Source organism: Heteronotia binoei, chromosome 10 (assembly GCF_032191835.1).
Source record: "Heteronotia binoei isolate CCM8104 ecotype False Entrance Well chromosome 10, APGP_CSIRO_Hbin_v1, whole genome shotgun sequence".
NCBI classification, from domain to species: domain Eukaryota; kingdom Metazoa; phylum Chordata; class Lepidosauria; order Squamata; family Gekkonidae; genus Heteronotia; species Heteronotia binoei.
The window spans coordinates 83,616,659-83,631,975 of NC_083232.1; the positions used below are offsets into that span (position 1 = coordinate 83,616,659).

The following is a 15,317-nucleotide window of genomic DNA, read 5'->3' on the forward strand; positions in this document are numbered from 1 at the left end:
AGAGTCCTCCTTCCCCAAAAGGAGCAGTTTAGCTCACAAAGAGGTAAATGCCCTTCATACAAATATCACCTCAAAATCACCTCTATGAAACAATGTCTAGTCCCAAAAGACTCCGAATGGATGCCAGTCAGAGCCAAGGCTGGGGAAATGTTTTTGAAGGTGAGTCAAGAGACACTAACTGACTAATGACCCTCTTCCCACCCTAAGAGGATGCATAATTAAGGACAGTAGGTTTTCCAAGAAGCAATGACCTTGGTCTAATCCCATCAACTCCAGCCTCACTTACCCCTGACCCATTTACTTCAGTTTAGCACACTTAACCCTATTCTTCAAACCTGGTAGTTTCCCCATCCAGCAACCACCAGGCCATCAAGAGTTATTTACACCTATACTGCAGTTATTTACACCTATACTTCCATTTTGCTGCTGCCTTCCTGGACCTCACTCTTTGAGATTGGTAACAATTGCCTTCCCTTAATTGCTTTCTCCCTTTCCTCACTTTGATTTCCTCTTAGTTAGCCTTGTGTTTTATTTTTCTTTTAATAAAAAGCTTTACCAGTTGAGCACTTTTTAGTCTGCATTTTAAACAATAACTGTTGTTTAGTGAGCTGTATTGTTTTCAGATTTTTTTTTTACCCTGAAATGTTATTATTTTATGGTGAATTATTGAAAAGCTGCTTCCAGTGCATTTAAAAGCAGGGCATACATTTTTTAAATAAATACATTAGTTCCTTTTGCTCTTCTTATTCAGCAAGTACTGCATCTTTACAGTGAATTCAGGAAGGCACCAGTCCAATGGTGGGAATACGTATGGGAATGTAGACATTAAGAGGAATGAGTTGGTGTCAATTCCTATTCCCTGCTCTCATTTATCTTCACCTCACCTTTCTTCTAGTTTGCATCCTTCTCAAGCACTGTCACCTCTTGAAGTTCTCCTGTGCCCTTTTCACCTTCTTAATAAGCACTGAAATGGCCCTTCCTGCCTACTTACTGTTAGAGCTCAACATTTTCCCACAAAGACCAATGTAATAACTAGTAGTTCTCCACTGAGAATCTATTTTACTGTAATTCCTAACACAATTGGTGCTCATTCTTCCAAGCAAAGTTGCACAGATTTCCCAAAACAACCAAGTATTGTCTTTCATTAGGAGCATTATAAGCAATGTAATGTATTTCCTTATTTTTTGCTGCCAAGTCACAACTGACTTATGGTGACCCTGTAGGATTTTTAAAGCAAGATATCTTCAGAGGTGGTTTCCCATTGCTTGCTTCCATGTCATGACATTTGTATTCCTTGGAGGTCTCCCATCCAAATACTAGCCAGGGTCAACCCTGGTTAGCTCCTGAGATCTGACAAGATCAGGTTAGCCTGGGCTATCCAAATCAGGGTAATATTAGGACTAACCAAAACAATGCAAAATTATTTGCAAGCTTTTGAGATCTCCAGAACTCTTCATTAGGCTGGATTGTTGTGGCGGAGGGGGACACTAGAGATGTTTCACACCATGATCTTAATGACGCAGCATAGAATGTTAGGCAGAGGATAGATAGACAGATAGATAGATAGACAGACAGACAGACAGGCAGATCAGTCCTGGGTATAGCTGATAGCAGGATGTACCTTGTGTCTTCTGGGGAAAGGGTAAAATGGCAGCCTCCCAAAGAAAATAATAAAAACCAGTATATGATTAAATGTTTTTCTTAACACCAAACCAGGTTGAGTAAAGTCCAAGATAAGAAGGAAAATGTAGCAGCTGACTCGTTAACTAAACAGGAGACTAACTTTGGATGATGCACTAGGTCAATAGAAGACAGACTGGGTTAACATTACGAAGTAGTAGTTACCCAAAATAATTCCATTCCCATTGTTCTTAGGTTTCCAGTGGCACCTTTCCTGCCCACACAAGATAAGCTGCATGGGGAGGGGGGTAAATTGGACAGACAGATTCAAGTAAGGACAGCTTTACAGCATCATTATTTACTATGTATATTCAACCATCAATGTACCCTCTGTATATGGGACTTTATAAAATCACTCTGGCTAAAAAGGAAGAAAAGGACAAGTCCCTGTTGTAAGGAGCTGACAATCCTCTGAATTACTTCTGTAATGTAATTCTGTCATTTGAGCTGGGGGGGGGCGGGGTCCAAGACTGAGAGTTTTACCCAGAGCAAATTGAAAAAAAGAGAGCAAGACAAATAGAGTAGATCCCAAAGAGCTTTTTTGTGGACAGAACCAGAACGTCCACCTGCAAAGTATGACTTCCCTTGATTCCCAAACTTCCCCTGTTTGGAGAAGGAGGGAGAATGTGAGAAAGTCATGCTTCACACACAGAAGTCCTTCTACAAGCAGAAATGCTATCTGGATCTCATCTGCCCTACCATCACGTTTAATTTTCATTTTTCTTGACAAGAGAAGTCTGAATAAAGCTGCCTTTTAATACAGTACAACACTGATTACAGCATTTAGTTATTACATGCAAGCAGGGGCATCTTAATTCTTGTTGTTTCTCTCCCCCCACCCCCAGCATCTTAATATTGGCTTCCTGCTAATTGTTTTGTTTTTCCTTTTCTCATCTAAAATTCTGACAAAGAAGAAAGTGGTTTCTTTGGCATGATGAATGGTAGGACATTCAGATTCCTGTTTAATGACAATTAATTTACTGTACAACCATGCAAGTTAAGGTAGTTTTAATTAGTTTTTACAAAGTAAAAGGGTAGCTTCAGTCTCTGTTTAGATAAAAGCAAGCTAGTGCCTGACTAAACAAATTCTCATCAAATAGAGAAGGTGAGGCTATATGACCTCCCCACAATTCACTCTTAGTTTAATTCTCCCCTTACTATTGGAAAAAAACAATCAATTTGCATAATACAGCTGCATATTTGTGTGTTTTTAATACAGGAAACAGCCCTTAATTGAAAAGTTGTTGCTGTAATGAATCTCAAATGTGTGATCTTAAGTTAGAAAATTTTCCAAATAAAAGTGTACATTCAGCTTAGCAGAAACAGAGGGAGAGAGAGAAAGAGAAAGGGTGGGGCCTTTTTTATGAATCTTCTTCACACAACTGCCGCCCACTCCTTTCTCTCTTGAAGTTCAATAGTGGCCAGATTTTATTGTGCAAGAGCAGCATAGGCCAAGGGCTCTTCCAGTGGTATATCTGGACCACTGTCACCTTGCTTCTCCTCTCCCAGACATAATCAGTGGCCAGTCATTCTGCAGCTTAGCAGAAGAGGTGGGTGGTTGGGTCCAGCAATCTACTTAGAGAAGGATCTAGGAATGTTGATTCAGGCATAGTTGGTAGACTATAGACAATGGAGCAAGGAAAACTTTTGTCCCCTTCCCCTCTTCACCACAGTCCAGACTCCTGTGTTGACTGACAGGTGGACCCAAGCCAGATTCATTTTATTAGCCTGACGGCCATTTGGCCTCTGATTGGCCATCAGCTCCTTTGCAGTAGAGGGTATTGGGTCCCTTCCAATGACCTGCTTTGATCTATTTTGGTTGGGCACTTTTTCTATTTAAAAATAATAAATTAATACATTGGCATGTATGGATATAGCCAAGTATGACATCTTTTTGGACATTTTATTGGCAGCACATGTGAGAGCAGAAAGTCTGGATATTCGTTTGGTAAAATAATAAAATTATTAAAACAAATAAATATTTGGAGTGCTTTCTTCATGACTTGCAAGTTCTAAAAACACCTTCAAATACTGGAGATACAGAACCCTAAGGGCCATCCATTAGAGACATCTTTCATGGTGTTCACATAAATGAAGTTGCCCTTATATACTTTTGAACTCCACTGATGGTGCCCTGGGGATCATGGAAGATACATTTGCTGGGTTCATCTGATCAAAGGCCTTTGTACTGCTGTTACAGCTCAATGTATTCAATGTATTATCATTGTGCAAAATATGTTTCTCTACATGCAACATTTTTATTAGTTGTCCTCTAATTATAGCAGAGAAGGACTGAACTATCAGTATAAATCAATGAAAGAAATTCAGTTTGGATTTCCTAACTTATATAAATGAAGTTCCCAATAACAGTCACAGAACAAGATTGATACTAGAAAACAGTAAGAGCCCAGTAGCACCTTAAAGACTAACAAAAGTTGTGGTAGGATATCAGCTTTTGTCATTGCTCACTTCTTCAGATATAGCTAGAATGTGGGTCCATCTGTCCTTTATATTGGAAAATGGAGTGATTTCAGATGCCAAATGATATTAGCCGGCAAATGACAACAGAAATTGTGATTGGATTAGGCATGATATGCAGACAGGTAGGCATGGAGAAATCAGCATTGGTAATGAGAAAGGAAACTTAGATTTTGATTCAATCCAGATGTTTTGTTATCAATTGAAATTCAGCAGTCTGTCTTTCTAATCTACCTTTGAAATTCCTTTGTAAGATAACTGCTACTTTTAGCTCCATAACTGAATGTTCTGGAAGGTTAAAATGTCCCCTACTGGTTTTTGAATGTTGTGGTTTCTGATCTTGATCTACATATGGTAGTGTGAATACAAATTATTCTCTGTCTATTCTGAAAAAGTTGGGGAGGCATGTACGTATGGGTGAACAGATCACATATCTTCCAGAAACCCCCAGCTTTGTGTTGTAGAATTCAGAAAGTCTCAATAAATTCTGCAATCCTACTACATATGTTACTAAGCCAGTGTAAACCCTCAAAGGTCCTGGCATCCACCAGTAACATCACTGACATATGAAAAAAAGTGTTCTAGTACTTTATATCTTCTGCAGTCTGCGTTGTATGATATGGGACCTTCCGGCCATCCCTGGGGATACACTCAGAAGGCAGAAAGGACTCAGTCTACTTAGCGTGTGCCACAGTGGTTTTGGTTATCTAGAGGCATGTACAAAAGCCAAATAGATCAGGCTGCAGAACAAGCTAGACATCCAACAGCCATCAATGGAAATGAATCAGTGAACAACCCCATTTCTGGTTTGTGGTTATTGGAATTCCACAATTATTAAAACCCATCATTTCTAAAGCTGGACAACTGGTTAGCCTGGCATTCTTTAGTTTGCTATTTGTAATGTAATGTAATGTAAAATGTAATGTAATGTATTTGCTAGTTCATGACATGAGATTTGATTGATCACTACTTCCCCTTAATTACAATGACAGGCCAAGCAATGGATTGGATCCAGCAAGTTTTTTCACCAAATATCACCCGATTTCTCTCTCAACTAAATTTATTAATCTCTACTTAAGCCTTTTTCCTACATGGTTTTTGTACCATGATCCCCAGCGTAGACTTTTTGAAGGTGACCCCTCTTTCCCCTTCCAGTAACAGCAAGGCAAGATTGATTCAACCCAATGTCTAAGGTCTACTTCCCATATTATCTTTTTGGAGTACATCTAAGATATTTCAAGTGAACATCCGAACACATAAGATGTGAATACAGCAAAATCAAGTTGAAAATACTCTTCAATCAGCCAAGATTGCCTATAGTTCCCTATTTGACGTACACACTCTGTAAAGTGCCATGTATACCAATAACAATACTGTAATAATAATCTTAATGCAGCTGTGTAGAGGTGACATATCAAATGTAATTTATCAAGGGGCTTAATGTTTCAAGTCTCTGGACAACATTAGTGGTCCCCACCAAAGACAGTCCCATTGTGTTCCTGCATTTCATATACCAACATGTTCTTTCAGCAAGTTCAGAATTTCTCATTATAAGTTTACTACTTACTATCCATGGCATGGAGATATTCCATATGAAGAGCACCAGCTCCCACAGTGGCTGCTGAAGGAATTATGTCTGCATATGGACTGCGTTGACCTGCCAGTAGAGCCATCTGATGATAATATTCAGCTGGACTAACACCAGCATGTGGCGCTAAAAACAGGACATAATGCACGTTATTAAATGACATATGGGAAACAGGACACAAAGTTTGTTTCATTTCTTCCTCCCACTGCCTATTGCACTAGAGGTTTAAATACTCCCTCTCACACACATAAAATGCAAGCTGTGGATGTGGTTTAATTGGAAAAGATCTTGCTAGCAGCAGCTGAGCTCCATTTGTGCTACGCTCCCCCCATCTTCCTTGCAAGTACTTAAAACCTAGGTGAAGCCAGAAGCTGGCGATCATAGTCAGAACCCAATATCGCCAGACTGGACTGAGACAGCGCAAATCGTTTTAAATTGATAAGTGAACTATGGTTTTATATGTTTTATGGAATTGATTGTTTTTATGATGTTGTAAGCCGCCCTGAGTCCGCTTGTGGAGAGGGCGGGATATAAATGTAAAGTAATAAATAATAATAATAATAATAATAATAATAATAATAATAATAATAATAATAATAATAATAATAATAATAATAATAATAATAATAAGGTTCAAGCCCTTGGGTGAACAGAAGGGCTCATGGGTCACAGCCTGGGGCAACCTTGTTCAATTGTGTTATTTGTTTAAATCAGTTAATTGTTCAGTATTCTTCTGTGAGCCTTCACGGAGAAACGCAGGATAAAAAATCTATAAATAAATAAAGATTAGTTATAAATAGTAAAATAAGTGCACTGAGATTTCAAAGGTTATCTTTATTTCTAAGAGAGCTCCCATGGAATGGATTGGCAAAACAAATATGCTTCAGCAAACTAACTTGGCACAGCAATCCTAAAATGTGTTTCACCTTTCTAACCCCACTGACTTTCAGGGACTTGAGCAACTCAGCTACCGGATAGCTCTTTAAGAGTTTAACTGCAAAATAAGGTAAAGAAAAAAGTCTGAGTCCAGTGGCACCTTTAAAACTAAGGAAGTTTAATTCTGGGTAGAAGTTTTTGTGTATGTGCACACTTCTTCAGACAAAGGCTTCTACCCAGAATTAAACTTCCTTAGTTTTAAAGGTGCCACTGGACTCAAGCTTCTATTCTCTTGCTTCAGGACCAACACGGCTAGCAACGTGAATCTGTCAACAAAACTAAGTGGTCTACTGACAGTGCAAAGAAGGATGCCAATTCAAGCACTGCATGTAAGGGAACTACATGACTAAAGGTTTCAGAGCAGGAGGACAATGAGACAAACCCCTAGTTAGGTTCTGAAAGAAGATTGTCTCTATAAACCAAGGGAAGGCGGGAATCTCCAGCAGACAGAACAAGCCACATTCTGGCTGCATATCTTCCCACACTGCATCTTTCTTCTGATCCCAGCCTATCCTTGTGAGATGATACAACACGCACCAGAAAAAAGTTTTAAATATTCACAATCCATTCATCAAGACTGGCAAGGAAACAAAAGAACTTTATACTTTCCAGGAATGAAAATTTAACTAAGGAAGTTCAATGTGTTTGGGGTTTTTTTTTTAAACTTTGTGGCAGGCTTTACAGTATAAGTCCTCCTCATACCATTTTTACCATCCATAAAAAGGGAAAGAAAAACACTGGGGCCAAATTTCTTACAGGAAATCATTGATTTTAAAGTTTTACAGTATGAGACAACTATGGTATCTTTCCAGACACGCTTAAAATACTTCCTGAGCTTTCTGACATAAGTGTCTGGGTTAACTAACAATAACACTGGCTGCAAACTTTAAAAGGAAAGTCTGTAGAACTTGCAAGGGCATGAAGTGAGCATATAAAGATAAATTACACGACTAGCATTCTTGTCCCTGAAAGATGTGTTAGCTTGTGAAAAGAGGAAAGCCCTTTACATTTCTTCCTAACCAAAAGAATGGAGCTAAATAAGAGTTGCTTGGTAAGGAGCCAATCTAGTTTCACTGTGCGATGTACACACAGTGGAATTGCTACAGGAAGATCTGATGGGTTTTTTCCCCTGTGCTTTTTGTAACTCTGGGTCTCCTTGTAAGTTCATAGGAGTTTCTTAATGAAAGGATCAGTAATGATTGACAACCTTCTCTAAAACAAAGGAAGCCCATTACAATCAATCTTCCCCTGCCAGACTAGCGAATATTCAGTGCATTGTAGGGCCTATTCCTGGTTCATGTGGACTATAAACTGGCCCAACCAGCTTTCTGTATGCACTGAGGAAAAGCCTCTCCAAAATTCCCAGACATTCCACAGTTTCTCAGTAGATTAGTCAATGTAAGGTTCCCTCCCTTTTGTAAAGAAATGGAGACTATCATCATCTAGCACAAAATTCAGATTTCTGAGATTTCTCAGCTGTTAGCCTCAAACATTTTCCTCCATAGTTGTTTTATTTTGCTTTTAAATATGCAAACAGAAACTACAACATTATTCCAGAGGCAGAGCCTGTGTGGCTACTTTATCAATCACAGCAAGATACAAGTTGAGGGTTCTCCTGGATTCTCTTGCACGTGATGCCCAGTTCTGATCAAGTCCATGGTCAACATCTCCCCTTCCACTATTTCCCTAGGCTAAAGAGCAATGTTCCCTCTAAGCTGCAGAGTCTTGTGAGCAAAATTTCTACTTTGTGAGCTACTGGCATTGAGGTTGCGAGCTACGGCATAAATTAGTGTGCTTCTAGGGTCATCCTTCCTGAGCTAAGAGAAAAATGTGTGAGCTGGAGACTAAAATCTGTGAGCTAGCTCACACTAACTCAGTTTAGAGGGAACACTGTTAAAGAGTAACCCCATTAACTACTCTGGGCTATTGCAGGTTGGGAATATGAGATGGGAGGGTAGGTAAGCTGAAGCTGCTTCTCTCTCCATGGCCACTGCATGAGTGGGAACTCACGTCTGACTATCTCTCAAGGTGGGGACCCAAGACCCTACCTGTGTACTCTGCAATGCATGATCTGGCGGTCAGTTCTCTTTTCTATGACACAAGAATGGCAATAGGGTGTTTCAGAATTGTTAACAAGAACATAGCTGTGAGGATCTAAGCAAGCTTGCATTCAGCTTCCTGACTTGGCTCAGATGTTTTGAGACCATGACTGGAATTATCTTGGTTGAAATGTTAAGATATTACATCTTGAAGTACAAATCCAGCTTCTGCCATAATCAGAAGTGGATGTGCAAGTGCCTTACACTTATGCTGCTTGTGCTGCCATTTTATCGGTGAAGGAGAACTTGCATGAGATAGAAGATGCACACACTTTATGAGGTTGAACCCACATCTCCTGAAAAACTTCCTTTTAGAAATCATGTTTGTATTAAAAAGAGGAAGCCCTATATATTTTTGCTGGTAATTCCAAATATGGCCAAAGCAGCTATTTGCTACATGACTATCCTTTTTGGAACGTCTACTATTACTAAAATCACAACAATTATATGAAGAGCAGCTTTAGGGACATGCTGATGCCTCCTATACCTGGAATTTTACCCAGCAAGAAGAAGAAGGAAGAAGACAACGACACTGGATTTATATTCCGCCCTCCACTCTAGAGTCTCAGAACGGCTCACAATCTCCTTTATCTTCCTCCCCCACAACAGACACCCTGTGAGGTGGGTGGGGCTGAGAGGACTCTCACAGCAGCTGCCCTTTCAAGGGCAACCTCTGCCAGAGATATGGCTGACCCAAGGCCATTCCAAGCAGGTGCAAGTGGAGTAATGGGGAATCAAACACGGTTCTCCCAGATAAGAGTCCACGCACTTAACCACTACACCAAACTGGCTCTCTGTGACAATTCAGCCAGAAACTTAAACTTTGAGGTCTGCAAGTGACCTGGGGTATTCTGTGGCCCACTGAACAATTTTGCTTACACTGAAAAATCTTAGGGAAGTTAATTTTTCTATAAAAGATAACCTTCTGCCTACAGAGAAAATCTTGGTGGCAAGGGCTATAGCAAATATCCTAGAATATCCTGAGCCTGCCTCGGCAGGGAGGGCGGGATATAAATAAAAAATTATTATTATTATTATTATTATTATTATTATTATTATTATTATTAGAACCAAATAATCAATGAAAAGGAGTTCAACATATATGTAATTCCTTAAATTTAATTATTTTAATATACAAAAGATGATTTAGAACATTTTGCATTTGTAATCCCAGTTGTGCCCCTTGTACAAAGAAGAAACATAATGTCTATATTTGAGTAAAAGCTTATACCTTGAATAAAAATGTGCTGGTCTTAAAAGTGCCTTTGGGCTCAAACTTTGTTCCATTCAACATGGCTACCCACTTGAATCTAACATAATGTTATACTTACCTAGAATGTATATGTATTTATGTTTACATGAGATGAAGAAACCAGCCCAGGTGACCCCTTTCTAAAGAACCACTATATAATACCCGTAATTACTGCAAGTGATATCCAAAAATGCTTTTAGAACAATTACCTAAAATTTCTCAGTGTAGCATCTGGGGTATTAATAAATGTTTTAGATTATTGCTGAACTTTCTTTATCACTGCTACAAATGCCTTGCATGTGTAATATAAGCTCTGATTGACAACAGGTCATTAAAATTTATACTCATAAGAACAAGCACCGATAAGTAATGGATTATCTGTAAAGGTATATATTCTTATATGTGAGGATTAATTAGTTACGGTATTATCCATTTGAGCAGAGAGTACAGCTCATTTTTCAAACTCAGCTAAAGGCAGATTGTCTCTGTTTTGTAAATCTTTTATTTTCCTGTATGGCGGGAAGGGCTTTGCCTTTAATTAAAACAGTATTTTAATTGTCTTCCATAAGTATTAGTCAGCTAATTTGACCCATTATAGCTCAATTTAGCAGCAATTACAATTCTGAACACTCAAACTGCTTTTTCATTAGAGTATAGTTAACAGGGCCTCATCCTTTTTGTTGCTCATCTGTATAAAATTGCTACTCAAACCAATGTTCCTTTTTTTCCCTCTGTGAGAACCGTATATGTTTAGTTGTTTGAAGTTATTATGTTAACAGGCAGATTCAAATACTAAGACCCTGAAAAAAAACTGAGTTAACATTTTCAGTATGCACGTTAGGTGAAGTTTTGAACAGTTCAATAAATGTCCAGATCATGAATCATTAGAGTGTTTCTATGCACATGTGTAGAGCCTCAATCAAGAAGTGGAATGCTTGGAACAGCAGAATTATTTTTAAAAATGGCTCCTAGTGGAAGTATAGGTAGCGTATTTTATCAAAACATATTCAGTACTGTAGATTTTGGATACCCTGATACAAGCTCTGATTGACAATAAGCTATATATGTTGAAAATTTGCTTATCAGGTTGAATAAATCTTTCTTGCACGCACTCATGTTGCCTTTTCCATTGTTTTGCATATGTCTATAACAAATCATAAGGTTGGGTTTGCAAGTTCATATCCAGCACTGGGATTCAGATACATAAAACGGAGCAGAAAGCACTGTGGCTTTAAACCAATGGAACAAGGTAGTCATGACTTTGTCTAATTGGTATCTACTGGGCTTAGTCATGCCTAACTTTAGCAGGATTCTGGCTTTTTGCAATCTTAAAGGAGCAAAATTCAAGGGGGAGATCCAATGGTTCTCTTCTGCTATGAAGAATCTTACTGCATAAAGGAATCCTTCTAATGGAGTGAGTCTTCCTCTAGTGAAATGGCTTCTTTGTCTAATGGGAATCTTGTTCCAGTGGAAAATCCCTCATTTAGAAGATGGGCACTGGTGTATCCAACTCATATTTCTTAAATTTGAATCCAAAGAAATCCCTCTGCTTAAATCATTTTCCAAACATACCTGGGAGTGTCAAACCTTGCATCTCTTCAAATGCAGTCAAACAGAGACACAGTGTCCCAGATTTTCAGGGTGCTATGCAGGGAATGTTTAAAAAAAACCCAAGCCTCTCTCAATTAAAAAAGGAGACCTTGACAGCATGCCATAAATTGCTATTCCCACTTTAGCGTCACCAAATTCAGGGATTTCTAATCTACACTGCTGTAAATGGGATTAAATTTATCCATTATGTTCTGATCCACAAAAGGAAGATGTTGAAAGCAATAAATATTCTTCAACTTTTAACTTTTCTTTTTGAACGAGATGGTACCTTTGGTTGATGTTTCAATGAAATGTACAAATTACCAGCTACAGGCTGATGAAGTATTGAAACATTTATGATATAATAAATGTGTGACAAATCAGCGGCAGCTGACTGGAAGGAGGTGAAGAGATACTATGACAAGATTAATGTGACGGTTGCCAAAAATGACAGCAAACAGGAAGCCAGTCTGAAACTCACCATCCGTAGGGCTGAGTCCACGAGCTGCTGAGATCATAGACAGAGATGGGCTGCTATGCAGGGATCGAATGTAGTCCATGTAAGGGTTGATATATGGGTGAGGTGGGCTGAAGGGAGACTCTGATGCCGCAGCGGGGTTCCTATGTGGGGAAATTCTGATGAAGGGCAAGTCCGAGTACGTTGGGCTACTGGATAGAGCGGAAGGCCTAAATTATAAAGAGAACAAAACACAAAAAATGTATTTTGCTATCTATCCAATTACAATAGCCCTACATAATAGCATAGGGTTACTGCTCCATTAGCGCAGATGAGGCAGACTGACAATAGCTTCTGATCGGAATGGGGGTCTTCTGAGATCTCAGTCTTAGCGGGCCATGCCAACTCTGAATATGAAACTCTAAATACGAAAACATTTAAAGTCAAAGCTGGGAACAACATTTGCAACAAATTACAAAGTGAACAGATTTAATGGTTCTGTGCAGTAATGAGGCATGTGTGTGTGTGTGTTTTTAAGTAAAAATGTAACACATGTTAAGACTCTGCACAAAGGCAACAAGTTAAATTCAAAACAGCCTATAGCAGTGCTTTACTCCACTTCAACCCTGAAAGTATGAAAAACATTATTGCTGAATTTCCCCAAACCACAAGTTAAAAAATTAGAACATAATAATTAATTAATTAAAATTATTTATAAGCCTGCCTTTCTCCTGACTAAGGCAGGACATAAAACAGCAGACAAGGCAACTTGCTTTATATAGGCATATTTATGATACATGCATAAGACACGCAGACCTCAGGCATGCATTCAATGAGATCCTTGTTCCTTGTGGCTATCTGCCAACTTCTTAATGATAGGTTTGATTTCTGTTTTCTATATGCCACTTAAGGGCCTGGGTGAGAAATTGGAAGATGGGATGAGTGGTATAAAACAACTCCTCCTCCTCTGTCAGCAAAAACCTCACTTTCCCTTCATACTCCATGCTTCCAGAGCATTGCCCAGGGTCATATAGACCAACCCCTTGCACAATGCAGGAAACTGACAAATACCGCCCCACACACACACACACACACACCAACTCCAGTGACACCTGCACAATGTCCTGAAGATTGGGGGAGGGGGGAAACCCCTCCAAGATCCCTGGCAAAACTGGTCTGGAGAAAAGTTGGTGCCTGACCCAAAAGTGGCAAACAGCATTTCCCTGGGCATGTAAGAAAGGGCCACAAGCACTAAGCGCATCTCCCCATGTCTTTTCGAAGCTCTCAAGTCACTGAGCAGGCTGCCTTCCCCTCTCTCCTTTTTCCTTTCACTGCCTGTTCACAACATTCTGCCCCTTCTGGAATCGATCCAGTCCTCATGTATCCCACCCTTCAGATGATTTACACCCCCAAGTATATACAGTTCCCCCTCATCTGGAATGGCCTGGTTGTGTTGCTTTCACTATCTTCACAGAAACCAACCACTTTACTATTAGCTGCTTAGCATTAATACAGTGCTTTCAATGTTTTAAAGCGCTTTTTCAAGAACATCTTTTTTTAATCCTTACCAGGGCTTTCTCTGTAGAAAAAGCCCAGCAGGAACTCATCTGCATAATAGGCCGCACACCCCTGACATCACCATTGTTTCACATACGGTTTTTTGTAGAAAAAGGCCAGCAGGACCTTATTTGCATATTAGGCCACACCTTTTGCTACCAAGCCAGCTGGAACTGCGTTCCTGTGCATTCCTGCTCAAAAAAAAGCCCTGATCCTTACTATAGCCTTGTAGTGTAGGCCACTGTTATTACCCACATAATGCACATAAGGAGGGAGGGAGGAAAAGGAGGAGGGACTGTCAGCAAATGCCACCTAAGTGAGGCTATGGCAGAGGCAAGACTTGAGCTGAAAACTCTCCAACTTGCAGCTTATTCTCCTAGCCACCAAGTCATAGCTGCTCTGTTTATAAACTAAGATAATACCTATAACTGAGAGAACTACAGACCACTTACACCTAGGGCTCAACCACATGAGGAGCAAGATACATTTTAAAAAATACATGTTCCTCCCATATAGGCAGACATGCTTCTCAGCACTAGTTCATCTACTTGGGGGTGGGGATAGTAAGTTTTCAATCTTCTTCCTAGCACCAACAACTATGCCCCCTTTTGCCTTGCTCTTTAATCCATAGGCCAAGACCAACAAGTAGATCGTGACGTATTTACAGACTTATCAGTTTATTTATTTGTCTGTTGCTTTTTGGAAAGGCTACGGCACATGCACAGAGAGCAAGAGCATCACACCTCTTACCTCTCTTTGCACACAAAAGTTGCAGAAAGGCATAGCAAGGTCGTTTGGTGGTGGACAGCTTCAAGTTTCAGCACAGGCAGATTTAGAGACCCATAGTATCACCACCCTGTACAAGTTCTCTCTAGCCTACCAATGCAGCCTAACTCTTTTCCTACCAATATGGCCTAGCTCTACATTCCCTGCCCTGCCAGCTGGTTCTCCAGTCCTTTTTACATGTGTTTGTGGCAAGGAATTCCCTCTCCATATGAAAGCTTGCCTTCTTCCCTACACAGCATGGCCTCATCAAAGCCCATCCCTACCAGTCAGGCTCTGTGCAGTGCAGAACCCTCTCTCTTTTCTTGGATAAGAGCAATACATGCTTCAAGTACAGGCAAGGAACCAAGGATGACTGAAGAAGATGGCAGATAGACAAGGTGGGATGTGCTAGGTGAGTGGAGAGAGAAGGAGAGATTGCCTGTGCAATCCCTCCAGAGGCCTTGATCTAAGACTCTAATCCTATCACACATGCCTTTGTGCAAGCCCCATGTGTCTTAGCTCAGCCAGCGCACACACGCACACACACGACTGAGCTGCTTTGGCTTGTGGACAGGGGGGCAGTAGCTGTGGGGGAGGTCAATCAAGGGTGGCTGCTCCCAACCACCCAGCCCCTGACTGTCTCTTGCATCTAAATAAGACTGAACCTGGGATAGGGTTGCCAGAGCTCCCCCTGGCCACTGGTGGGAGATGGGGAGGTAGGGTTGCCAGATACAGGTTGGATGTGGCAACCCTACCTGGAGATATGGGGATGGAGCCTGGGGAAGACTTCAGTGGGGTACGACAGACTCCACCCTCCAAAGCACCCCTTTTCTCCATGGAGCTAACCGCTGTAATCTGGAGTTGAGATGTAATTCCGGAGAATCCTCAGGTTTCACCTGGAGACTGGCATCCCTA

At 40.3% G+C, this 15,317-nt stretch overlaps 1 protein-coding gene across 6 annotated transcripts in view; it reads right to left on the minus strand.

Annotated features, from left to right (window-relative positions):
• GLI3 (GLI family zinc finger 3) overlaps positions 1-15,317 on the minus strand; it is a 580,106-nt gene that overhangs the window by 85,206 nt on the left and 479,583 nt on the right. For all 6 annotated transcript variants that reach the window (XM_060247667.1, XM_060247672.1, XM_060247670.1 and 3 more), the window contains 2 exons: positions 12,105-12,310; positions 5,726-5,872 (listed from right to left, as the gene is read on the minus strand). In XM_060247667.1, coding sequence (XP_060103650.1) covers positions 5,726-5,872; positions 12,105-12,310 — 353 coding nt within the window. The remainder of the gene's footprint in view (positions 1-5,725; positions 5,873-12,104; positions 12,311-15,317) is intronic.